This window comes from Clupea harengus, chromosome 3, assembly GCF_900700415.2.
Source record: "Clupea harengus chromosome 3, Ch_v2.0.2, whole genome shotgun sequence".
Lineage (NCBI taxonomy): Eukaryota > Metazoa > Chordata > Actinopteri > Clupeiformes > Clupeidae > Clupea > Clupea harengus.
The window spans coordinates 24,160,944-24,188,059 of NC_045154.1; the positions used below are offsets into that span (position 1 = coordinate 24,160,944).

The window sequence follows — 27,116 nt, forward strand, 5'->3', positions numbered from 1 at the left end:
AAATATAATAATAACTTAACTATACCATACATTCGTTTACTTTCTGTCCGATCCAAGAGTACTATTTTCAAGTCAGCTAAAGTTTCCCTACAACGCTGGCCCTTTCCTGCTCGAGAGCAACCAAGCGAGCATGAAGTGACAACTTAAAAGCCTCCTTTCCTTAATTACTACGTAATGTTTATGTGGTTGGTATGATGTCGTTTTGTTTTTATTATGATAGCCGATTCTAGTTGTTTCAATTACATCATGACTACATTTCAGGGCTTTTAAATTATATTTTATTTTGTTATGTCTTTTTTTACTTTTATTTTGACAAAATGAAAATTAAGCGTAAGCGGAAGTAAAAGCTGGAGATGAGAGGTCAAATTTTCATCGTGGAATACATGGGTCGCTCTGAAAGTCACTGAACAATACTAAATATGACTTTAAATATGTCGCGTTGACGCTACATCGCAGAAATTAATTTAGCGGATATCGTCGGTAAGTTGACTACTTCGTCATGATTTTTACACGTTTTACAATAGCTATCTTGTCCATTAAATACACCGGTCAATAATGTCAACGTTGGGCTATAGAGAGCTGTCAACCTGTCAGCCTTAATGTTAACCGTCTAGGTTTAACTTACTAGGGTTCAAATAATCCACGTTTTGCCAATGTAGGTGGCCCATAGATATGCAATAATTTGATTAACGTAGCCATTGAACAATCCTAATGCAACAATTGCTAACAGTGTAGTGTGTCTGAGAATCTATTTTGGCAGCAAGTAAATGATCATATGCATTTTCTTCAGAGAGCAATGTAGCTTCCCCTGTTTGTGGTTTTGTTGATGTTTTGCTCACTGACACTATATGGTGTTTGCAGGTTGTCTTGCTTAGGTTTTGCAGTCACTAAGGGCAAGTACCTTCCCTCTCCAGACATGATTCGACCACTGAGAGGGGCTCTTTGGCCCTGTCTAGTTAAGATCTGCACCTCCAGACCCCTACAACCCTACACTCACCACTCCCACTGGCCGTCCACCACCCCCTCCCGTGCCCACTCCAGCAGCGTCAAGGTCCGCTCCTACCTGCAGTACATGAAGCGCAAGCTAAAGTCACCCTCCAAGCCTCCCTATAGCCATGTGTGCCAGGTGGGGGACCCCGTGCTGCGTGCGCAGGCAGCTACCGTCGGCCCTGAGGAGGTGGGCAGCGCGGAGGTCCAGCAGGTGATCCGCACACTTGTGCAGGTGATGCGGCGTCTGGAGTGTGTGGGGCTGAGCGCACCACAAATTGGCGTACCCCTGCGCATCCTGGCACTGGAGTACACCAGCCAAATGCTGCAGGACAGCTCAGAAGCATCCCGACGGGTCCGGGGCCTGGAGGTCATCCCGTTAAGCATCTTCATCAACCCGGAGTTACGCGTGCTGGACGGGCGCACTGCTGTCTTCCAGGAGGCCTGTGAGAGCATCTCAGGCTTTTCTGCGTCTGTTCCGCGTTACCTCTCCGTGGAAGTGTCAGGTAAAGGCCCCACACCACCATAACACAACCTACACACAGCATCTCTTTCAAACTAGCATTACTGAATTTCCTCTAGATGTCTACATCTGTAGAGAATATACCCCCTGCAGAATACCCCCTGCAGCTGTCAAATGACAACCTGAATGCCAATCATACCAAAGTAGTTATTCAAAATTGGTCAGTGACCTGCGGCACCGTTACATGAAATTAACTGCCAGTGAACCGTTTTCTCTCTCTTCCCTTGAAAGGTCTGAATGAGAAGGGTGAGCCAGTGTCGAGGCAAGCGAGTGGATGGTCTGCTCGCATCCTGCAGCATGAGATGGACCATTTAACCGGAGTCTTATACATAGATCGCATGGACAGTAAGACCTTCGTCAACATCAACTGGCAGGAGCACAATGAATAGCAGCGGGATTACGTTGTTGAACAGCCAAGAAGAACTGGCCCTCAGGACGGTTACCTGCAGAACCTTGAACAAAATGTTGCTCTTGAATTAGGATTTGTGTGCTCTTCACAAGCAGATGAAGGTTAAATGAAAGGCTACAGAAGGCTGTGCAGTCATAAGATAAATGCTGTCAACAGAGGTGCACTATTTCAAAGAGGAGATGGACAATGTTGCAGTCATCTTCAACAGCGATCTTCAAATGAGTATACACTGTGTGATTCAATTCATTGCTATTTGGTGTAACTTCTGTAAATAAAAAGGTGTAAAAGCAGCATGTAAATGTCAGTGACTATACCTGTGAAATGTGTTAATATTTCGTAAACATTTGCATCTTGCCTCAACAAATACATAAAAACCAGATAGCAAAGATAGTAGTATTCAAGGGCTGGTAAGAGTTCAGAAGTCGTTTCTTTAATTTCCAAAAGAACTGGATGAAAAAGCAGCAAATTCATCCTCACACAGATATGTAAGCATTGGACAAAAATACAGGTATCACTGCATTCATTTTATAAGCTGAAAATTAAAGTATGTTTCTAACCCCACCAAAAAGCATCTTGCACCTTAGTTCCTTTCTTCAATTTCCCTCAAGTCATGATATACGTAAATGATAAATGTTAAAGTGAAACTATCACGTCCCCTGTAGATGTCACAAAGCTCTGGAAGGCTGAGGGTCTTACTCAGAAATGTAGCCTGCATCACACATTAATAAATGAGAAAGAAGAAAATATATATCAATATACACCTTCAAAACATGTTAGTATTGTTTTGGCATATATGAGTGCAGAAAAGTATTTTTTCTTACAATATGTAATGTTCCTAATAAACTCACAGCTGCCTGAGGCATATTTCAAAGGCAGTGTTTTTAAAGGTAGAGATGCACGGGCCACTGTGCTGGAGAAGATTGGCACATCCATTTAAATGTCCAGTCAAACAGGAGAACATTCATCATAAGGCTTTCCACACAGACAGGTCAGCGGGCTCTTGTACCAGCACTCTCTGCAGAACTGGGCACAGCAGTGCCTGCACAAAATGTGTGGAGCGATTAAGCACTCCTTAAACTCACACACACCCTTAAGCTTGCGCACGTTGTGTGTGTGTTGTTTACAGGAAGCTCCGTCCAGGCAGGTGGCTGAGTGGAAAACCCTGCAACTCAGGCAGGCAAATTGGGGGCTGGAGTGGGTGCAGCAGTGATGGAAGGGCATGGACTGGCTGGGCTCCAGCTGGTACTCAATCGAGTGGTTTGCCTTAATACAGCGTTGCCCGTCCTCACACAGGTAGTCATGGGCGCACCGGCAGGTGAGGCAGGTAATGTGCGGTTTGTCTCTGGCCTCCAGACAGGAGTGCCTCTCTGGAAACCCAGGCGGTAATCTTGTGCTGAATGGCGGTGGAGAGTACTTGTCCTTGGGACTCACAGGTTTGATCTGTTTTGTTTCACTTTCAACTTCCCCTTGCAGGAGTGCATCGCTGGTCATGGATACATAGTGTCCTAATTCTCGGCAGTAGTCGAGCGCAGCGCAGGACATGCAGTGAAGCATATTGCACTGTTGACACAGGTACTCACTGTGGCTGTCAAACTTCAAACAGCTACACATCTGTAGGTTCTTCTGAGAAACACCAGGCGAGCCATTCCCTGTAATCATTGCCCCGTAATCATTCTCTGTAATCTGCTCCTCAACTAGCCTGGATGGCTCGAGCCTGGTCCCTCCACCCGGTGAGGAAGGGGAGGAGATCTGGTAGCTCAGTGTGGACACACACAGACGTGACGTCTGCGAGGCCCCCCCACTGGTGCCCAGCAGTGGGCTGCTACGAGCCTGTTTGAGAGGTCGGTGAGAGCCTTGAGCTTGGACTGGTATCCCCACAGCCACAGAACTACTGGATCCAACATTTCCCTGTCCCGTGTACAAGTCCTCGTCCGCCTCTGTCGAGTCGCAGCAGACCTCCCTGCTGGGGCGTACGGAGGCCCCCAGGCTCCTCTGGACACTCTGCAGTGCCACCTGGAGGCTGTGGCCCCTGCACCTCTCGTGTACCAGCCTCCGCTCCCACTCCGACCCCTGCGTTAAGGGCCTCAGGGGCTCCAGCACGGAGAGCAGTAGCTGGCACTCGCAGCGGGCAGTGAAGAAACTGCAGGCCAGACGGAGGAGCTCTTCCGGCAGCTCAGGAGACATGTTCAGGCGCAGTTCTTCCTCGCCACTGGCCCCCACGGAGGCATGGTAGCCCAGCAGGCCAAACAGCTCTTTCACCTGCACCATGGGCAATGCTGGCTTAACGTGGTGCGTGAACATGCCCGAGTAGGTCTGAGTGAGAGGGGGGAAATACAGTTAATACATGTTAAAAATGGCCTGTAAATAAATGATGCTCCACAGGTGGTGGTTGGACATAGTGGTCTTCAGTTCAATGGGAGATACTTTGTTGAAAAAAACAGAAGCCTGTACGGTGTTCATATACATTTAATTTGCTTGATTCTGTTTTTTACGGGAACTCAATGGTAAATATAGCTGTACACAAGCTGTACACACCTTGATTATTCTGTACTCCTTCCTCCAAGGATACAGATAGAGGTTGAGAGAGGCCAGCTCCAGCACCTCAAATGCCCTGGTCAGTCCCTTCAGTCCAGCCTTGGCCGTGGCCGGACAGCGAAGGGACTCCTCCATGACAGAGAGGACGTCCGGGCTGAGGGTGAGGTAGGACTCGTGGCCGCTCTGTCCTCTGAGGATGTCCTCAACGTGATTGCACAGCTCTTCATCTCGGCAGACCAGGCTCCAGCCCCCCTTTTCAATGTGCTGCTCCAAACTGGCCTTGTATGCTTCAGGAAGACTTAGGCCATTAGTCTCTTTGATGCCAGGGCTCATCCTGTAAAGATGTTAGTAGCAAGAGCAGTTGAGAGGTTAACTCAAACGGAAAGATTGACAACCGGACGGCCTGACAGCCACTGCTAAGACTTAAATTGGCAACCACTCTACATATGGAGACCGGCAGTAGCTATTCATTTTGAGGAAACTTAAGTACAGCCATCAAAGCTAAAGCAAGCCTTTGTGGCCGTTTTCGGACACTCTGAACACTGCATGGTGGCTAGTTATCGGTGACATGAAGACCCAAATCAGTGCGAAAACATGGTCAATGTTAAGACAACAAGGTTGCTAGCTACCTATGATAGCCAAGGTTAGTTTGCCATGATCTATTTGCTCTAACGTGCAACAAGTTAAATGACACCACTGATTCAACTTCATTTGGTATGTTACATGGAATGAAATGCTTTCAAAACACGTCCATGCGATAAACTGTGATCACTGGTAAGAGAAGTACTCTAGGAAGTTAGCAGATTCGTTGCAACAAACTGAAATCAGCCGACCTTGCTAGCTAGCCGGTTAGCTAGCAAACATATAACATTACAAGAACAGAGTAGTTGTCGCTAGTGGTTCTCACACGTAAACGTCTGCTCAGTTTTTACATTAGCTCAGAGTTGGCTAGTTGCCCAGGTAATTTACCAAAGTTACCGAGCGATTTCAAAGCTAAAGTAAGTCAACTTGTTTTACAGTGAGAAAACTAATAATCAGGTAACCTTTCTGTGTTTCCTCCGCGTCCAAAGTTGTTTGGTTGTTGGCTTAGAATTCGGAACAGTGAAAACTGATCTTCAACTTTAGCTAGCTCATAACCACACATTACTTTCATTTCACTTCTGACGCCGCATCAAAAAATCAGACGTAACTTCCGCGCAGGTTTTTTTTTGTTTTTGTTTTTGTAAATAGCCACATATGAATTTATAAGCATGGTAAGAACAATTGCTTATCAAAATATAAATTCAAGTGGATGAAAAATAGATACAATAGAATAAGTAAAGGAAAACAAAATAACAGTAAGAACACGCCCAGCAAGGCTATCAATTCTAATGAAAATGAAAGACACCGTACAACAACCTACCATAATATAACATAACATATAAGTACTCTACATAATATAACATAACATATAAGTACTCTAAACATAAATTACACCTATGATAACATATAGTAAACCTACTAAATATACAAATAAATATACAATACACTATGCTAAACATATAATACGCATATGTTAACCTATAGTGACCTACTAGACCTATACTAACCTAAAGACAAATCAAGTGTGGGAGTAGCAGGTTGTGCAATATTACAAATGTATATAGTGCAAACAGTAATTGAAAGTGGCAGTGTGTAAAGTGGATGATGCCAAAACAACGTTTACTGACGTAAGGTTTTTATCTCTCAGGAAGCTTTTGTGCCCAGGGGGCTTGATTTCATATGCTTGATTCCATGCTCATTCTCTCACTTTGTCCAGCGGCCATACTATGCACTGCTATGCGGTATGTCTAGTTATCGTTAAATGTAACCTTATCTTGAAATTTCACAAATTTTGTTGCAAGCTGTAGGCCTACACAGTACGTTTGCTTTGCGCCTATCTTGAAAGCCACCACTTCCCTGCAGCTCAATTGTGACTGGACATGATACACAAGTGGCCTGTCATCACTGTGATATTTTGTGATGAAAGGATTTTTTTTAACTATTCCTGTAGAAATGATATAGGCTAGCCTGCGTTTGAACATACATTTCTGTAACAATTTAGGGCTGTCCTGATATCCTTCACCAATTTAATGTATTGAGATGACCCAATGCAACCTTCACCAAACTGAATTACCCGTGCATCAATCTCACTTTTGATGTACGGATAGGCTATATTTAGCGCGTCACGGTCTTCAAGAGAAGCACAACAACTGTCGATTTTTTCACCTCATGCCTGATTTCCATATAAGCACAATTTAGTAGTTAGGGTTGCTCTTTCGTCCAACAGGTTGCGTTTCTAAAAACCTACCACAAGGGGGAGGTGACAATTTCATGTAGGCTATCATGAGAACGCATCTGGTCCATGTCAAGTGTTAATGAAACTGTAGCCTACTTGCTCTGAGTGGGCATAGTGGCGCAATACATAATTATCTTCACTTAAATCTGCAATTCTTAGGTACAACTAGGTATAATAAAGTGGACAAGTGTTTGTGTGTCCAATTTCATGATTTGTTAATCAAAGTTTATATCCTGAAGCATAGCCTATACGCGGCTAACTCACTGTAACAGACCAGACAGCAATCACCTTCAGGTCATTCAGCGACAATTATCACATTAAATTGTTCAAAATTCAGCATTCAGAGGTAAGGAAGACTTTATGGTGCTTTGAGTGGTAAACTGAACAGTGCAGTTGTGGATAATGGGCGAGGTGTCCCATCATGTAATCCAGGCGTGGCTAGGATGGATGACAGTGACAGAAGGGCGGAACCTTGGACCCTCGCATCAGTTTAAAGGTTCTCAGTTCCTTATGAAGAGTTAAACGGGAAGATAAAGTCACAGATTCTGACACAACCTCCTCTGTCGATATATTGGCGATCTTTTCAGATTGTTTCCACACATCTGTTTTCAAATCATAATGTCAAACGGGGAGAGAGTGGTGTTGGCACTTGGCGGTGCAGGTACCGTGGGCTCCGGGATTGTGAAGGCGCTTTTGGATAGGGGTAAGCCTGATATCTTTGAGGTAGACTAGCAAATAGAATCACTTTTATATTCTATATTCTATATTTTCTTTGTGATAATAATTATGATTTTTGTATGCTGCTTCTTGAGACTGAAATAAAGTACTACAGCAAGGATGAATGTGAATGCAATATAGATTGTAATGCTTTCCCCAACTGGAACATTGCTGCACAGGTTCTTGAGTCAAAGATAGAAATTGGTCATATTAACATGTAGCCTATCATGAGTTTAGCCAGAGTTTGCTACAAATTACTCTCAGTAGGCTACTTTGCATAGAGGTGGAAACTAGCGCACTAGGTTCTTATTCGAGTGCACTCAGGGGCACAAGCGCCCGATGCCAGCGTGACGCTCTGTCTTGCAGAGATGTGTGCGTTCCTATGTGATGTTCGATTTTTGCTGTGAAGGTTTCAGGGTGGCCGTGATCTCGCGCGACAGCGCCCGATTGGATAAGCTCAAGGACTTTGTATCTCCATCCACCAAAGGCAACCTGATCACACTAGTGGGGAATGTTGGTGAGAGGACAGCTTTAACTTACCCTATTCCCTCCTTCAACAATCCTCAACGTGAGCCAGTTGGGTAAATGTATACATTTTCTCTCTTTTTCTCATATTGCAGGCTCAGAGGATGGTGCAGAAGAGGCTAAACAAGCTCTGCTGAAGCTAGTGGGGAATGTGACAGATGTGGTGTCTTCTTTGGGCTTTAGCTGGTGGCAGGGTGGACCCCCCCACACGCAGACTGTAAAGGAACTGCACTGGGTGAGCATCACTGGGTGATGTGTGTTCATAATCATACCTTTACCATAATCATACCTCTTTATCATCAGAGGGGTCATTTTCTGTCTATCCATGTCTTTCTCATAAATATTTAGTTGTAATCCTCTCATGTCTCCTCATCATGGTGACCAACTTTGTACTTGGTCTGATTCCTTAGGTCATCGAGACCTTGTTGCTCAGCACCTTTGCCTCATGGAAAGCCTTCTTCCCCTTGGTGAGAGATGATTCTGACTGCACCTACACATTCATTACAGGTGAGCATCCCTCCTCCTTATGAAATCACACACTTTTGACTGTAAATAGATAGATAGATGGATACTTTATTGATCCCGAGGGAAATTCAGGAAACTAGTAGGCTAGTAACGCTCAGATCATTTGGACAAAGTTTCCATTATGCTACAGTAAAGTATCTAAATATTTTCTGGCCTAAAGAGATTCATGATCTCAAATTGAGCTCAAGTCCCTCTGATCTGAAGTCTTTAAGGAATGCCCATCTTTTTTCAAATAAGTGGTGGCGGTATTATTCAGGCTGCAATAACAAGCGCTTTCCTGCAGGTGGTGCTGGAGAGAAGCTGCTGATGCCAGGCACTGGATTCCTGACGGTGGGAGCGGCGAGCGCCCTGACCTTCTGTCAGGTTCTGCGGGAGGAGTACCCAGACGTGTCCTGCAAACTTAACCAGGTGTGTGTGAGCCTCTCAGCCCCGGAGTCCCATGTTGTTGGTGTACACAACAAATAAATAACAAATGCCAGATAGATTGTTTTGTCCAGGATACAGGGCAGGTTGGTGCTACTCTGCCATTGTTTATCATCACCATCTTCCATGCCTTCTAGGTCACAAATATTTACCCTAGAGGCTAAAAAGTTATTTGCCTTTCACATGTGTCGGGTTCATACCAGGGATATTGTAGTTAATGAAACTAAAACTAGCAGTGAAAAAATGATTTCGTAAACTAGAAAAATAGAAATTAAAATTCCAGTTTTCCAAAACTCGAAAACTTGGACCGGACTGGATATCCTGAAGCTGACAGCATCTTTGTGTGTTGATCTCCTCTGAAAGCATCTCTCTCTCTCTCTCCCTCCTGGTCCGCAGGTGAAAATCAACACGGGGGTGGGCACTCCAGAGCGCATGGCCCCTGGGTTCCTGAACCACCTGGAGCTGGGCCAGGCAGTGGCGACACTCATCGAGAGACGGAACACTTCCCACACCATCTACCCAGTCAGCTGCCCTGCTGACCTCAAAACAGTCATCCTGGAGGGAAATCTGTAGGTTCATTTGGGATGCCATCAGCATTCAGAACCATTGTGTTGGGCTTCCCCTCGTTGGACTTCCACTCTGTGCTATTGCCAGTTGGCGTGTATTTCAGTGTATGTGTGTTGGTTCAGCTGTGTGTGTGTGTGTGTGTGTGTGTGTGTGTGTGTGTGTGTGTGTGTGTGTGTGTGTGCGTGTGTGTGCATGCATCCCCCTTCGCATGTCAGTAACGAGGATATTAAGAGAATAAGGGCAAAGCTTTGTAATATCGGCCACAAATGTATTATTTGCCAGGCTCATTTACATTATATTGAGTGGACAGATGGACAACAGTGAGCACTAACCCAATGTAAATGTAATTGCTAAGTGCATGTCCTGGGGAATAGGGGGGAAAAAGAAAAAGAGATGGGGGAGTGAGTTTTAACATAATATTGTTTTATTATTTTATTTTATTGTACAGATCTTTGAACTTTCATAGATGCCATTTTGTTGGAATCTGTGTGTGTATGTTTAATGTGTGAATATGTGTGTGTGTGTGTGTGTTTGTGTGTATTTGTGTGTTTGTGTGTGTGCGTGTGGCGGGAAGTGGAATGCTTGTTGGCATTTTTCGCATCTCCCCGTCTTGCTCACAAACACATCTTGCTCCCAGCCTCTGTTCTCCCGCTTGTTTGGATCCAATTATCCAGGTCAACCAAACCTGTAGATAAACATTTAGGGGGGCTAAATCGGCCAACCCCCCACCTTGTCACACACACTCCCATGGATTACCCATATGCCACAGGAAGATGAGACGGATTTGAGAAGAAGAGAGTGTTTGTGCCGTTGTTTACATCCCTGTCATTTGCATATGTGCTTTGGCGATATGAATGTACATTTGTCATGCCAATAAAGTAACCTAAATTCAGAGATCCTGGCTGCTGACTTTTTTTTAAAGGGATGCGGTTTGGTGGGAAGGGTGGGAGGTTGGTTGAGGGGCTAAGCAGGGTTGTTGTCAGAGTCTGTTGGCTGTGCATTTGTTGTGACTCTCGGCTGACAGCCAAATTAGGCCAAACTTTAATGAACAGCAGGGGACAATCTATCGTCTTTGCTTCCCCTCTCTCTCTTTCATACACACACACACACACACACACACATATATATATATAGACACACACACAGAACAACACTCAGTTTTCACATTTCCCTCATCTAACATCAAAGCTTATGACAAAGCAGAAAAAAGTAGGCTATGGTAAGCCCTTGGATATCCAAACTTTTCAGTGCACTGCATACAATCCTGCCAGCTGCTAGATAGAAAGCCAAGATGGCTTTTCACTGCAGCTTTGAAGGTGAACTTGAGGTATTGTGAGGGTATGAAAAACAGGATGAGACAGAAAGAAGGAAGGATGGAAGGATGGAGTGAAACAGGGCCAATGAAAATAATTGCAGCTGCACCAAAGTACTTAAACAACCAAGCACACACATTATTTCCATCACTTGAATCTCTGATCACTTGAGAGCCTCTGACAAAAGTAGAAAATTGCTATGGTTGGGGGGTCTAGGCACAAGACCTTGTTTGACCTCACAGGATCAGAGCAGATGTGTGTGTGTGTGTGGGTGGGTGTGTTAGCGTATGTGTGTGGGCTACCTGAGCCTGATGAGACAGTAGTCATGGCAACAAGAGTCACAGAAGAGTTAAGCGTAGGGTGTGATCGCTGCCGCTCTGGATTTGATTAAGACTTGGAACTGGACTGACGCCTCAAATCACAGAACTCGGTCGAGGACTCGAAATCCCATAACCGACGGGGAAAACAAAATTGAGACTTTGGCGAAGAACGCTGCCATATCCTTCCCTTGTCGTGAGAGCAGAAGTGGCCCCTGCCAAAACGCTGCACAGCTAAGCCTTAGTCACTCTATCCCCAAAAGCCATCAGACTCTGGCCTGGGAGACTGAAACACAGCAAGATCTGTCACATGACACACACACACACACACACACATAAACAAACACACGTGCACAAGTCTAACCATCTACACAAAATGACCATTCATTATAACACATGACTGGGGCCCCACACACAAACACAGACCGGTCACAAACCCAAGAAGATGATGAATACATGGAACTCGGCTCTATGTGGATGATAAGCCTTTGCGTGACTACGAGCCTGCCAGAGAGAGAGGGAGCAAGATAGAGAGAGAGAGAGAGGGAGAGAGAGAAGGGAGAGGGGGAGAGTCGAACAGAGTGCTGGGGATCATTATCTGAACGCATCGCTGTGAAGTCCGCTGATTCTTACGCAGCGTGCAGTACGCCCCCCCCACCCCCACCCCACAGCTCCGCCATATTCTGCTCTGAGTCTGACCAAGCGGCATGAATTACAAACGTCACAAGTGCCCCCGAGTACATAAGTGCCCCAGAGTACATCAGGGCCACTGAGTTCGCCAAGAAATTAACGGCCTGCCACAGCCACTGCCGCTGAAAAGTTTCTGTTCAGGTAGCACACGTATACTTGCAGAATGCCAGTTCAGACCCAAACAGGACCAAGAAACATCAAATAAATACTCTACTCTGATCTCCCCAAAGTGACTTAAAACCAGCCCTGACGCTGCGTGTCTGTGCTTGTGTGTGTCTGGGTGTGTGGTTGCTTAATTAACACTGGCAGGGCTTTTGCCACAGCGCGTCAATGGGATTAACACCATCCAAAAACAGTGTAGGAGAGTTTATGAGGTAGAGAGAGAGGGGAGAGAGAGAGAGAAAGCGGGAGAAACGGTGGAGTGGATGAGAGAGGGAGAGAGATGGGTTGACAAAGTGAGAGGGAATCAGAGAGAGAGAGAGAGAAAGAGAGTGAAGGGGAGACAGATAAGTAGAGGAGAGAGAGTGAGATAGAGAAAGAGATGGAACTAGAGAGTGATTTCTGGGAAAACTGAAGGAGCGGGTTGGTTTTTGGAGCTGCAGCGTAGCAGGGCACAGAGAAATGTTTGCCGTTGCTGGGCGCTGGCGTCACATCTGTGGCCAGTTCTGAGGTCAGAGAGAGGCAGAGGCGGGAAGAGCAAACTCACGCTATCAGCCACACAGCTGGGAGAGGCTGGACCGCGCACTCACACACACACACACACACACACACACACACACACACACACACACACACACACACTGAGGATTTAAACAAATATGCAATGAGCATCCTCCCACACAGATAGACTTCAGTTTGTATTTCATGTAGTTTGGTGAAATCTATCCTGTAAGCTGGCAAATGAGCACAAAGCATTGTGTTACTCAAAACGGCCAATCTAAATAAAACAAAGTTCAGCAAAGACAGGTTTGTTTTGGGTTCTTCGGTTTTGCTAGTGATGAGGTAACGACAGCTTGCTCAACTGTCAGCATCTTGGATTAATATATCTTGAAAATGCTACAAGGTCAGAAATGGCCTTGACACCGGTAAACTCATATGTAGCCAGACCTGTAAAGCTGTGAATATAGCCAGACTACAACAGTGCTTATAGTCCCAGAGCCTCAGCCCCTAAGGCTTCAGAACAGACTTGAATGCCTCAGGGATTTGGGAGAGGAATTTCCCAGGGAAGAGACTGAAAGTATAAAGTGATCAAACCACAACACCAGAAAGGTGGCCACCCACAAGGAGCGACATTTAACACCTGTTCAACCCACAACCCTCATTCTTGGTGACTCTATTGTCAGACATGTAGAGAAGGGATGATTACATGCTGCCTTCCAGATGTAGCCGCCTCAGACACAAAAAACAAACTTTCAGAAATAGCGTTGAAACATAAAATTTCAAATGCATTTTTGTGCATGTTGGTGTGAATGACATGTACAATGAATTGCGAAGACCTATTGGCTGTAATAGCATTGTAGTGCCCCTTTGATGGCTGGTGAGCTGGTCTGCTCTGCCGGCTGGAAATCTGAAAGGACTTCTGGTGCCTCTGGGCCCTGGACCCCCGCCTCCTCTGCCAACCAGGCATTGAACCTGGCTGCTAGCTGAACTTGGAGCAGGTCTTCTCTGTTGTAGCGGGGGCAGCTTTGTCACTCTTTGCTGAGATGCTTCTTAACTTCTCTCGGTTACTAAATGCATTTCATTAATTAGATGTGCTTAAAATTGTAAATGTATCATTGCTGTCTGGCACATCCCATAAGTCCCTGTAAACAGCTGTTAAAAAGGCCCTACTCTAAAAGAATAAACTAGATGCTTCCACACTTAACAATTACAGGCCCATATCCAATCTGAAATTTGTTGGCAAAATCAACATACATCCATCTTAACATCAAATGGCTATTTTGATAACTTTCAACATTCAGAACAGACTTGTTAATCACAGTACTGAAACTGCTGTCATTAAGGTTGTAAATGACATACGCCTCAATACCGATACAGGTACTTCTCTCGGTTACTAAATGCATTTCATTAATTAGATGTGCTTAAAATTGTAAATGTATCATTGCTGTCTGGCACATCCCATAAGTCCCTGTAAACAGCTGTTAAAAAGGCCCTACTCTAAAAGAATAAACTAGATGCTTCCACACTTAACAATTACAGGCCCATATCCAATCTGAAATTTGTTGGCAAAATCAACATACATCCATCTTAACAATCAGATTGATCAAGATCTTAGATCAATACCAACACCAACATCCCTGACCTATGGTGTCCCCCAGGGGTCAATCTTTATTATTGGGCCTTTATTATTGAACCATTATATTCTCCCACTTGGACAAATCAATGAAGACAATAAAATGTATTATCATAGCTATGCTGATGACACCTACATTTACTTAGCCCTTTCATCTAGTGACCATGGTTCTCTCGAATCTCTCTGTCAATGCATTGACCATATTAACAGCAGGATATCTAAATATTGCCTTCAGCTGAAAAAGGACAAAACTGAAATAATGCCAGCAGGGTTGACGACTGCAATGGTCTTTTTACAGGCCTTCCTAAAAATACCATTAAACGGCTTCCGCTTGTACAAAATGCAGCTGCTAGAGTTCTTACAAAAAACAAAAGAATTGACCATATTACTCCAATACTTAAGTCCTACTGTCAGAAGTAAACACGGTGAAGCAGATTTTAGTTACTCTGTTACCAACTTCCTGATCAAAGGTGTTCCAACTGTTGCCGGTTTCAAATCTAAGACCCAACTGTTTTCAGATGCTTTTTGTTAGCTGATTGAATGCACTCCACATGTTATTTATTAACTTCATCTTAATTTTTAATCCTTTTAATTACTTTTTTCAATTTTTCTGTGCTCTTTTATCTGCTCATTTGTAAAGCACTTTGAATTACCAATGTGTATGTATTGTGTTATATAGTAGCACTTGCAGTGAAGATAGGTACTTCATCCTGCCAAAGCTATGTGATTTAAAACTGCATCAAAAATGTTAAAGGTTTTATCAGTCAGGTACTTCTTCCTGCAAAAGCTATGTGATTGAAAACAAATAATGAAGCTTGTGTTTGATAGCTGTTAAAGGATTTATCAGTTGTTTTCGCCAGTGCAGTCATACCCTAGTGACAGAGTAGGGAGCAGGCAGAAAACTACATAAGGTCTCAGCGAGCAGTCAGCAGCCCAAACAGCAAACGCAGCAAAGCGGGTTTTGATTGGAGCAGAGCTCAGACGGGCACACTGGTGCTCACAGAGGCGAAAGGCTAAGTGGACCAGAAATGATTCAAGGGGACGCAGAGACACAGAGAGTTCGGCATGAAAGTTACTTAGTCCCAGCAGGCGAGAGAAAGGAGACTGTGGGTCTAGGGGTCCGTTGGCAAGAGCCTCCATTTGATTTGGTGTGGCATGTTTTTCCTTTGCCCTCAAAACTTTTGGGATACTCCAGCCATCTGGCCGTTACAACATTATAGATGCCCCCCCAACCCCTAACTACACACACACTACTGCCACCATCATCGTTCCTCCTTGCGCCAGTCAGGTCTACGTTACCTCCTGCTGTGCTGCTCCACCACTGCTTCCGCGCCCACCACACTTGTTTAAACAAATATTAATTCAACTGAGCAGATGAGAGATGAGAGACCATTCACCCGGGGCAACTGCAAGGCTGTGTGGTGGGTGGGGATGGCCAGAGAGAGGGAAGGGGAGTGAAGGGGGAGCGGGGAGGGGGATAGACCAGACACAACCTACAGGGTGTTTTTTCTTTTTTTTTCTTTACAAAGTAAAGGTTAAGATTGACGAATGATTGATGGGGGGAGGGAAAGTCATATAAACAAAATGTATGTAGTGCATCTGTGCCTTTAATGGGAAAAACTAGAATATACACTCACATCAATTTGTTCTGACTGACTGATTGATGAAGTTCAAGAAAATGAAAACTTGAGGATGTAGTACTGCGGTGTAAATTCTTGTTTCTTTTGAACCAACGTAGACGGCATGGAAGACATGGGAAAGAACTGATTCAATTTCTTTAGATATATCTTTATTGTTAGAAAACTCTAGGACGTCCATACCTTTCTCTCTTGCGCACGCACACACACACAGAACTCTACATACAAAGCAAAACCAATTTAAATCCTCCAAATCAAGCAAAAATTGGGAAAACATGGAGAGGCAGCTTCATATAAAATTGCCATCTGCATTTTTGAGTAATGCCAAGAGCCAAGACAGCCATTGTATATTCACATTATAATACTTATTATAAAAATGGTTCAGCCAACAGGCAGCTGACAAACAAATAAAAATCAACAGAAATAACTATACAAACACACATAATTCTGCCTTGCTTTCTTATCTGCTAAACATCATGCCTTTAACAGTTGCCTACAGCAGATGATATGGCTATCTGTACAAACATATTTAAAAAGGTCTATTCAGTGTTAAGACATTCAGGAAAAGTCATAATTCATACTTTCTGATTCATACAATATGATACCATACTTTGCACCATCTTATACAGCAATTCTTTTCACATTTCTTGAGACCTTGCCCTCATACAACCTCAATAAAAAGCATCTAATAAAAAAAATAAAATAAAAAAAAACAGCAAACAAAACAATAGTGTACATGGTAGTGCAGTGGTTAAAAGAACTGCAGGTCAACCTTGGGTATAAAGGATGAACTCAATCCACTGATTTAGTAGAGATAAAATAAACAGAACAAAAGCTCTCTAGTTAATGCCTGCTCTTCAAAGGCTCATTGATAACTGAATTCAACACAATCACCATTAACTTTGAACATGTGGGACAGGGGCACAGAGCAGGCCAGTTCCCACACGCCGCAAAAGTCATTTTGTTGTGAAGATGTGACTGCATGGAGCACATTACAATCACACATCGGCCACTCGACGCAAGCTCCACCCCAATTAAGCAAATCTCAAGGGGAAGTGTCACAAAATAACGACAGAAATCTGGAGATGATTCTTGTAAAACAATCTTGCTTTTTAAGGAAACAAATAGCATAGGAAACGTACATGATCTGTTCATACAAACACACACGCTCGCCCTCAGGCGAACACACACACAGCTCGTTTCATTGCACAATATTCCACTCTGCATACACACAGCAGAAGTGCATTCCTGAAGGTTAAATGTTCATGATCGTGGCTAAAGTGACAAGATAATCACCAAAGAAAATCATCTCCCCATGAACCAAAGTGCAAAAGTAGTATTTTATCATGTGTAACAGAAATAGATATCACAACACTGATTATGAAACTGTGTGTGTGTGCTCATTACAGTTCAAGCTGTGTAATGTCATGTAACATGAAAAGCGAAAAGGCAGTAGGAGTTTGACAGGTTTACTGATCTTACTGGTAACTGTCTTTCTCTCTGCCACACTTGATGCACTGTTTTTCCATACAGAATAAAGCTCTAGAGTCACTTTGTTTCTTTGTACAAGCAGAGAAGTGATACATGTGCTACTTTAAAATAAGCCTATAAAACTATACATACAAATAATATCCGTCTAAACATATTGTCATACATATATAATCTCCTTACAAGTTGCTCAATTAGTAATGCAATACATTAGCCCTCCACAGAGACACACACTCACTACTCTTTGGTAGCAAACAGTGCTTCAATTAGTAAAATATGAGGCTATGGTTGTTAACAAAATCTAAAAATGCAGGAGGAGTTGTGTGGGCATTTAAAATAAGCCATATCATCATGCATTTGGGCCTTGGTTGACAGATATTAGGCACATGCTTGTTGAGACATATGACACATCTGGCCAATATCTGGCCGAACCCTTTGCTATAGAGACCTGTATACTGATAAAATTACTTGACTGATGCAGTCCTGTGTAGGGTTCGACTGAGTCATCACAGGAACCTCATCTCCTCCCAGTAACAGCATGCCATGTCAGCAACACTCCTTGAGCACGTTTCTGAGGCCTCACCTGAAAACAACCAAACAGAAAAGCATATATTGCGTTATGTTACATAACATTCAATTTCATTAAAATACAAGTCTGTGATATTACAATACACACAGACAGGACCAGAGCCAGAGACCATGTAAACAAGCTGGTAACCTTCCAATCTTATTCAATTAGTCCAACTTGTGTGCTCATTAAAATGTTGCTTACAGGTTTCCATTCTAAAAATGACTGAAGTGAAGTTGTAGACGTGCATTAAATATAGTCAAAAAGCTTGGTTAAAAATAGTCAAAATAACCTCCAGAGAAGGAGCCTACAGAGTCACTCTCAGGATGGCTACTACTCTTGACGACACGACTACACCACTGCTCACTGGCAGTCACATCGACAACCCCACCTTCCGTCTCCCTGACAACAGGCTCCGGGGAAAACGGATGTGGATGCTGAGGTGCTATTGTATCAGCCCCACGACGCAGAGGGCGAGTCCCTCCTCTTTCCTGGGAGCCCGAGTGGATGTGACAGGGTCCCAGACAGCCAGCGAAGCCCAGTAAAATGTTTTGATAAAGGAGGATAATTGTGTCACAAGGAGTTTGGGGCCAGGCGAGGAGACGATGTCACAGGGAATTAGGAGTTGCGTTGCTCTGTGTACGCAGCCCGAGGGAGTCGCCATATGATTCACTCTGCTTCACTCACAAATGCTGGGAGAGTTTCTTTTTTTTTTTTTTTTTTACCTCCCAGAATGTTAAAACATACCAGGCACAAGCAAATCTAAGCAGGTGTCAAAGACAAGACAAAGCCTAACTGTTGCAAACACGTCACAGCATCACAGTATTTGCAACACATTTGCATTGCTGGGATTTAGATCACTAGATCAACACTTCAGTCTATTCATATTTGAAACCAGAACAGTGTCTCACAGTCTGAATCAGGATCAGGATCAGGTCACTTCCTCTAGGCTGGAGAAACAACTGGTTTCAGTACTGACAGTGCCTTTGAAATGATCTGTAAGAATACCCATTTTGGGCAAGAGAGCCTGTCAGACTGGTAAATGGAGTGTGTATGAGTATGCCTTACCGGTCAGATGAGATTAGTGTTGGCCAGTGGCGTGGTCAAGGTGTGCAGTGATTCTACATAGGTCAGCGCGCTCTGCATAGAAGTTAGACAGTAACCCTCCTCACCAATCAGGTACCTGAGACAGACAAACATCAAGGGGTTACTTTACATTTCATACAATCTTTGCAGCTCATAAGGAAGAGCAATCTCAGTTATACACAGGACAAGATGTGAATTATTTTTGTGCTGTTGGTAAGATCGTAAAACCACCAATATAATGGGTTTAATGCCCAGGAAGCACAACATAACCTAATAAAATGTGCATTTGGGTTCAAGTTTCAGATACATATATAATGGTGAATGTGTCTCAGAATTAAAACAAAACAATTACCTGTGACCAGGGCCTTAATAAGGCACCCATGACAAGCCTATGGGCAAAACTTAATCCAAAACTGACCCAGGATTTACACAGGAAACTTGCATTTACAAATAACCGTATAGCATATCGGTAGTTATGCAAATAGTCGTGCAGCAGGCAAACAGAGTGACGAGCATAAAAAAAAATGCACCTTGTAACTGATTTCATCTGTCCTTGTTTACAGTTTGTTGAAAAAAACATGGGTGATTTATGCCTTTCGTGTTGGGTGATAAAAGAGGGAAATTAAATCAAATGGGTGGCTGGAATAAAGAGATAAAGACACGCATTACACAGAGGGGTGGGTGGGAGGGCAGAACAGGGGGGAGGCAGAGGACCAGGTTTGCGTCAACTCTGGGTGACCCTGAGTTAATGAGAGCAAGACAGGAGGGAAACTCAGAGCAGAGCAGTGTGTAACAACATAGTGGGCGGGCGGGCCGGCAGGGGGGGGGGGGGGGGCGTAAGAGAGAGAGGGACACAGATAAAGTGTATGTGGGTGCATGTATGCATCTGTGTCTGGGTGTGTGCGTGCATGCGTGCGTGCATGCGTGTGCGTGTGTGTGTGTGTGTCCAAGTAATTGAATGGGAGAAAAGGAAAGGCAGAACACAAATGTGCAGTTGTGCGTGTAAGAGCCACTTTTCTAAATCGGCTATAAACGTTTTGATCATTTAAGTTTTCGGCAAACAGCATCAGCAAGAGCAGCAGCAGCAGCAGCATCAGCAACAAAAGCAGCGACATTCCCAACGCTAAAAGGCCTTCCCAGCAAGTCTGTGTAAGCTCCAGCCAGGCCTGTTCCAAACCACGGAGCTGCATAAACATCCAGTGGGATTTTATTTGTATTTTTATAGACGAAGCAAGAACCTGACGAGAATATCCCCAAATTCCTCGGGCAGTGCCAATCTAACCAGCCCGTAAAAGAGCCATCGCGCCTCAGATAAACAGCACCCGCTGGTGCCTTCAGCACTGACACGCAAGGAAAGAATCTGTCTGGAGGTGTGTGGCTCCATGGGTGGAGGGCTGTGGTTTGGGGTTTGGGGTATGAAGTAGGTGGGTGTGTGTGTGTGTGTGTGTGTGTGTGTGTGTGTGTGTGTGTGTGTGTGTGTGTGTGTGTGTACGCGCGCGTGTGTGTACAGTGGATAAGTGGGCTCTGACTGTGTGTGGTTCACGGACAGAGCTTGAGAGAGAGAGAGAGAGAGAGAGAGAGAGAGAGAGAGAGAGAGAGAGAGAGAGAGAGAGAGAGAGAGAGAGAGAGAGAGAGAGCCACTACTCACCCCTCGTGAATGAACTCCTCCAGAGCAGCACACTCAGACACCAGCTGGGGCAGCTCTGTGCGCAGGGCAACGAAGGACAGGATGGGCAACAGGTCATCTGCACCTCTGTAGACACACACACAAAGGGAGAAAGACAGAAATATTAAGTACCGGGGCCAAACATTAAAGTTGTCTCACACACACACACACACACACACACACACACACACACACACACACACACACACACACACACACACACACACACACACACACACACACACACACACACACACACACACACACACACACACACACACACAATGAAGGCACCATTCACTACTGTTGTGTGCTGTTTCAATCCGCACCTCTACTACAAGCTCACAGATAAGAATGCAAATGCAAGGGCAGTCGAGATGGTAGAGGTTCAAGCCTTATACGGTGGTCTCTCCCTCATAGTTCAAGCAAAACAAACATAATATAAAACGTCAAATGAACGACCTGCAAGCACACAACCACAGCATCCAAAACACAACGGCGTAAAAACGAGAATTAGTTGTTTCGATTGTTTTTACAGAACGTCCAGTTTCTCTGAAACCAAGGGAACGAAGTGAGAGACGACTCTCATATGGGGAACTAGATCGATGCATCCAAGTTGCTGAAACGCCTCCGATCAAGCTTTTAGGCAGGCAACGATTGTGCTGGGAAGTAGCCCAACTCTGCCCTGTTCATTAGCTATATAACCCACTGCTCATCATTGCCCCCCCCTCATAGCAAGTTGTTTTCAGAACAAGCCTGTGCTCTGAGACTATGCTGAGCTGGGACTGGTTTCAACCTGCTGTTCCCCTTCGGTCACTTCATGAGACACAGCTCACATGTGGGGGTTATAGAAAAGGTCCTGGAATGTGAAGACCTATAAAACAACCTTCTTCTCACCCAGTGAAACCCATCAGGGAAATACCAAGCCACTAGGCCTTGATCGCAAATACGCTGCGCAAGCGATGGTGCTGCGACATCCAAATGACTAAGGGGTATTAATGTAAGAGAACTGGGCCAATCAGGAGCTTAACAGATCTACTTTCTGTCATTGTTTTAAGCCATGAAATAATGCCCAAGAGGTCGCCATACCGTGTGTAGAGTGGGTGCGCACCTGTGGCAAGCGTAAAAATAAGGACATACGTACTGGACATAAGGCATGCAATCACCATAACTCATCAAATGTGGCAAAACGTGGGGGGCAGTAAGAAGCGTTCTTAATATGCGCTGAAGTGTAAGCTGCAGCCGCTACCTTAGGCACAAAAGCAGGGTTAGTCCCTGGAAGTAATGTTGCAGACGAAGGGGGAGAAGAGAAAAAACAAAAACCACCGGCTAGCCGCATCTCCTACCAGTACTACTAGCAAGACAGATACTAGTCACATCTTCTGAAAGCAGTGAAAAAAAAAAAAGTGTTACTGTGTGTTACTGGAATGTTCTGAAATACATTCACCTTGCAAGATATTCTCAAATTTGCAAATATGTGCTTCTGGATGGCTTAGGCCTAAGCAGAAGAAAAGTAAGTGTACACATGCTTCAATTTTGATAGGTCGAGACCAATAGGATGTTTTTTTTTTTTTTTTTCAAGATCAGTGGTTGTAACTCTTTGGTAACTCCAGAGAAATGCTGACGTTTGAGTGACAGCAGAGGAAGCACTAATCTCAATCTTGATTGGTTCATGATGGGTACTAATTTTTTTTCGTAAACAGAGATGGGAACTTTTTTCCGTTTTGTATTTCTGAATGCAGCACTTTTGAGTTAACAGACAGCGTGGTGTTGGCTTTCACATATAGAGATGCTTTCCAACAGTGCTTCCACTTAAGGATGACCTTTCCCTGGTATCCATGTAAATCAACCTGAGTAACAGCTTAATGCAGAACCACAAATGATAATGAGGATTGAGAATATAACACTTTGCGTGACTCGGAGTAAAGATGTAATATGAGAGCGTGATTAAATCGAAGGCCAAGTACTGATCCTATTCCGCTTCCTGTGTGAGTAACGGTCAGTCTGTGCAGGTATTAGGGTGCGGGCCACATTGCGTGAGAAGGTGCCTAGGTATCTCCTTTCCTCCCTGGCCTAAATGAAACTGAATCCTCTACAACCAGGTAAGATATGCACACACACACACACACACACACACACACACACACACACACACACACACACACTTCCTCGAACAGCCCTATGTAGTAAATACTTATCACATCTCCTAATCTCAAACACTACTACTTACAACAACTATACACTACACATCACAACGAATGCGAATGTTTAGTGAATTCGGGTAAGGTTTTGAATTGCTGCAATCTCAAATATGAATTTGAAAAGGCAGAGCCCTGAACATGTACCAAGCGAGTGGCTGTCAGTAGTGAGGTAATCTGAAGACAAAATCTGGATGTTAGAGAGAGAGAGAGAGAGAGAGATAGAAAGAGAGAGAGAGATAGAAAGAGAGAGAGAGACAGAAAGGGAGTGAGAGAGAGACAGAGAGAGACGGAGAGAAAGTGGGAGTGAGAGAAAGACAAAGGGCTAGATTAGATAAGCCGAGTAGAGAGGACCGATTAACTCCCACTTGGTCACCGCACAAAAGAAGAGATGGAGAAAGAACTGGGTTAATAGAATGGAGGAGGAAGTGACTATTGGCATTGTGCGTGCGTTTGAGTAAAAAAAAAAAAAAAAAAAAAAAAAAGACACCGTGAAAGACAAAGCGACAGAGGGAGTGCTCAGGAACAGTGAGAATGTGCGATTGTCCGTGTCCATGCATGCATGAGTAATGTCATACTTTCTCACCAGCAAACACAAACTAAAAGGGGTCAGAGCTGGACACACAAAAAATAAATAATAAAATTATTATTGTGCCCCCCCCCCCCCCCCCCCCCCCCGAGTCGGCACAGCAGGGGGAAGTAAGAGATTCACAACCTTTCACAGCCAGCTGAACTTCTCCAGCACCAACCCAGACCCAGACCCACGCTCTCTCTCTCCGTCGGATACGCCTTTAATTGTGCCGCCACTGAACTGTTTTCAAACAAACCCCCTTGTTTTATTACCGATCTTCTCGTAACGGAGGGGGGAAATACTCACTGGCAGTAGCCTAATGAAACCAAACAAGGTCCAGCAGAAATGTCCAATCTAAATCTATATTTCAGAGACAGATTTGTGCGTAAGGTGTATAGTCCTGCAAGACACAAACAGAATGATTTACAACGCACCACCTGACGACTGAGCAACCGAGATGGCTGTATATCCATCCCACCCCCCACACCCCCAACCCCCCCTTTCCTTTCTGGCGACAACACCCAGAGAGGGAGACATGACCTCAATGTCTCTTAAACGCTTTAATGACTCAAAGCCACTGGATGGAACGGTACAGGGACAAAGGACAGGAGGGGAGGGGGTGTTTTTTTGCACACACACACACACACACACACACACACACACACACACACACACACACACACACACACACACACACACACACACACACACACACACACACACACACACACACACACACACACACACACACACACACCATTGCCCTCAGTTGCTCTGCCCCGATCTCTGGTCCAGTCTGACCCGACCCGTTCCTCCCCTCTCCTTAGACCCCTGCTCCGGTCCCGAGTGTGTTCCAGACAGGCCGACCCACTTAAGTGGCAGCCCAGCACAGAGGGCTTGGCGGGGGGCAGAGTGCCAAGGCAGCAGCCCTACTGCGACTTGGACACTCTGGGAACTGATGAGGTCTGACACCGGGCCATGGACAGGAGAGAGAGGGTGGCAGGTCGGCTGAACACCAACTTTAGGTTTTCTTTAATCTGTGCTCAAATGTTTTGGTGCAGTGTGATAAAAGACAGGAAGGAGGAGAGACCTACTTGTGTGTGAGTGTGTGTGTGTGTGTGTGTGTGTGTGTGTGTGTGTGTGTGTATATATATATATATATATATATATATATATGTGTGTGTGTATATATATCAGTTGTGTGTGTGTGAGTGTAATAGAGAAAGAGTGACTGTGTGTGTGCAAATATCTGTTTGTTTGTTTCCGAGAGTGTGTGTGTTTTTGTGGGTGGGTGGGTGAGAGTTCTGAAAATGCGGGACTCACATAGCAGCTGTTTTGGGAAGCGAGCTGTCCTCATTGAGACAGCGGTAGTCTTCAGCACACGCACAGATGAGCCTCAGTGCTCTTACTGTGAAAGAGAAACAGCAGCCAACTCAGTACAGTAATCACTCACTCACACATACACACACACCACACTCAACTCACTCACACCTGAGATTATGATCTCTTTGCCACAACAGAGCCTATCCAAGGTGATCAGACCAAACCCGCACACCAGCATAGGGGACACATGATGGCAGCTGCAGTTGAATCAATTTGTCCTTGATACTAGTAGTGGTTAGAGCAGCCATCCACTCTCACAGCTTACAAAAATAGCCTATCATGACATCCATTCAATCAGTAGAGACCTTTCCTAGCCTGTCCTGTTGGGATGCAAAGTGCTGGAGACAGAAGGATCTGTACGTCAATTTCACCATGGTGAAAGCTTTTGCAGGGTTTTTCCTGGGTCGGACCGAAACATCTAGGGGGCTAAAGTTAAAGATTGTACAAGTAGGCAAAGCCGAGTCGAGTATATATCCATGATCACTGTTTTGATGAGCAAATAATGACAACGCATCAAGTACGGCTTCAGTGAACCTAATTGAAAAATCGGTCTTTTTTCTAAAAGTTCATGCCTCTGGTGTCATCATCGTAGCTTGATTGTTTTCTCCTTTGTACGTCGCTTTGGATAAAAGCGTCTGCTAAATGACTAAATGTAATGTAAATGTAATCAACCACAAGGTGGAGGAAAAAGGATGCATGTAGCACGTTGTTCATTTGTTTAGAAGAAACAGTAGTGTTTCAACCCTGCCACCACAGTAGTGTTTCAGCCCTGCCACCAAAGCTAGTGGGCGTGTCTGTTGCACCATAGTGCACCACAAAGAACAGGCCTATCAGGGTATTAAATCGACCCTCTGAGCTTTGGAAGCCTAGAATTTTGGTGGCACCTCCAGGCCCAGTTCAGAAGGGAAGAGTCTCCAGATGGTTCTCACACATATACATTTAAAATCTAATGTCATTTTCTAGCAATATAACATAATCTACAGGGAATTCATTTCTTATCTTCTTATTCGTGTGACAAGGGAAGGTCAGTTTTCAGGGTACAGCACGAACATCATCCATCCTCACAGAAAACAAGGTCTCTTAGCCATGGACATATTGTGTTCACTCATGCAAAGATTATCCTAATTGTAAAACCCTTTATACAAGCCTATGCAAATCACTCTGATATTTGACGAAATCGCCAGTAAAACCTCATCCAGGGAAAAGGCCCAGCTTACCAATGCATTCCAGTTTTCTCTGTGGACAGCAGTCCCTGCACAGCGTCTTCAGCTCTTGCACTGCCAGCTCATATGGGTACAAACCATTCAGCACAGATGGGTCAGTGGGGAAGAGTTTTGGTGGGATGCCAAGGTCACCTGGCAACACATCCCGGTACAGCCTGACGCTGATCTCGAAGGCCAGCTCTCGCTCATGGTACACCCTTCTGTAGGGCACACAAACACAAGACCCATAACCATTAGTATAGCTGGTAGCCACATTGGGTGCATTACACCAATTTAAATGGCAAAAGGAAAATGGCATGTTACATTGCAAGTACTGTATCTAACACTGTAATGCCAATTGTTCACAACAGTGATTTCCCTTGTCACAGTTCAAGAACTCCACCTAGTGTTAGAATGGAATGACCACAGTATTATTCAATGAGTGTGGCCATTGTGAACCTACAAAGACCAAGTCACTGTGTTTATTCTTAATACGAAAAATATAGCAGCTTCTCTTGACAAATCTTGGGTTCATTCCTTCCTATGATATGACATCATGCTGTTCATACTTTTTAAAGTAATTGATCTCAGATCAGAGAACTACAACACAAGTAAATGTTTCAGCCCCTTTAGTGGTATCCATTGAATTGAAAGGAATATCTAATAGTGGCAGTATCCAACGTTTTCCTTTGGTGAAAAAGTTCCAAAGGTGAAAAGTTTAAGCAAGAATGCAACTAAAGTTAATTTTTTCTAACTCTAATCTCAACTGAGGTAAGACTGAGCTCTTGTAATTTAAGCACTTTGAGCTGCATTGTTTTGCATGAAAGGTGCTATACAAATAAAGTGTATTATTATTATTACTACTGTACCTGAATAACGCCAAAAGGGGACTCCATAATTGAGCAAAGAAAGCCTCCTCGACGCTGGCAACACACTGGTCTTTGGCGTTCGCAGTGTTGAGGCATTCAAACGACAGCAGACACAGTGATAACAGTCGATCTATAAGAACAAAAAAAACAAAACGCATTTTTATGGGGGGTAGGGGGCTTTTTTTGCCTTTTCTTTAAATCGATGGGATGGTGGGGGGTGGATTCGAGCTTGGGTCCCTGTGGGTGCTGGACCTGTGTATGGTATGGGACGCAGACGCTGCACTACGGCTCCCCCCCCAAACAAAAG

The 27,116-nt window shown here is 44.4% G+C and overlaps 4 protein-coding genes across 6 annotated transcripts in view; 2 read left to right on the forward strand and 2 right to left on the reverse strand.

Moving 5' to 3' along the window:
- Positions 1 to 332: 332 nt before the first annotated feature.
- On the forward strand, positions 333 to 2,209 carry pdf (peptide deformylase, mitochondrial). The gene is made up of 3 exons (XM_031565128.2): positions 333 to 480; positions 862 to 1,493; positions 1,742 to 2,209. Exons 2-3 carry the CDS (start codon positions 917 to 919, stop codon positions 1,897 to 1,899), a joined length of 735 nt encoding a protein of 244 aa, XP_031420988.1. The 5' UTR covers positions 333 to 480; positions 862 to 916; the 3' UTR covers positions 1,900 to 2,209.
- A 118-nt stretch (positions 2,210 to 2,327) lies between these two features.
- On the reverse strand, positions 2,328 to 5,641 carry spata2l (spermatogenesis associated 2-like). The gene is made up of 3 exons (XM_012828136.2): positions 5,498 to 5,641; positions 4,455 to 4,788; positions 2,328 to 4,232 (listed from the first exon to the last, which is right to left on the reverse strand). The coding sequence occupies exons 1-3, from the start codon at positions 5,605 to 5,607 to the stop codon at positions 2,865 to 2,867; spliced, it is 1,812 nt and encodes a 603-aa protein (XP_012683590.2). The 5' UTR covers positions 5,608 to 5,641; the 3' UTR covers positions 2,328 to 2,864.
- Positions 4,801 to 10,422, forward strand: si:dkey-238o13.4 (uncharacterized protein LOC560780 homolog). Of its 2 annotated transcripts, none has more exons than XM_031565129.1 (6): positions 4,801 to 5,097; positions 7,898 to 8,005; positions 8,109 to 8,248; positions 8,424 to 8,520; positions 8,822 to 8,946; positions 9,358 to 10,422. In XM_031565129.1, exons 1-6 carry the CDS (start codon positions 5,049 to 5,051, stop codon positions 9,532 to 9,534), a joined length of 696 nt encoding a protein of 231 aa, XP_031420989.1. In that variant the 5' UTR covers positions 4,801 to 5,048; the 3' UTR covers positions 9,535 to 10,422. The 2 variants fall into 2 exon arrangements, with proteins under 2 accessions (XP_031420989.1, XP_012683591.1); XM_012828137.3 differs by lacking the exon at positions 4,801 to 5,097 and adding an exon at positions 7,106 to 7,474.
- Positions 10,423 to 17,748: 7,326 nt separating this feature from the next.
- The window catches only part of vps9d1 (VPS9 domain containing 1), a 28,687-nt gene continuing 19,319 nt past the window's right edge, over positions 17,749 to 27,116 (reverse strand). For both annotated transcript variants that reach the window (XM_012828114.3, XM_031565130.2), the window contains exons 11-16: positions 26,810 to 26,939; positions 25,956 to 26,161; positions 24,679 to 24,763; positions 20,569 to 20,673; positions 18,903 to 19,017; positions 17,749 to 17,849 (exon numbers count right to left, since the gene is read on the reverse strand). In XM_012828114.3, coding sequence (XP_012683568.2) covers positions 18,906 to 19,017; positions 20,569 to 20,673; positions 24,679 to 24,763; positions 25,956 to 26,161; positions 26,810 to 26,939 — 638 coding nt within the window. In that variant the 3' untranslated portion in view covers positions 17,749 to 17,849; positions 18,903 to 18,905. The remainder of the gene's footprint in view (positions 17,850 to 18,902; positions 19,018 to 20,568; positions 20,674 to 24,678; positions 24,764 to 25,955; positions 26,162 to 26,809; positions 26,940 to 27,116) is intronic.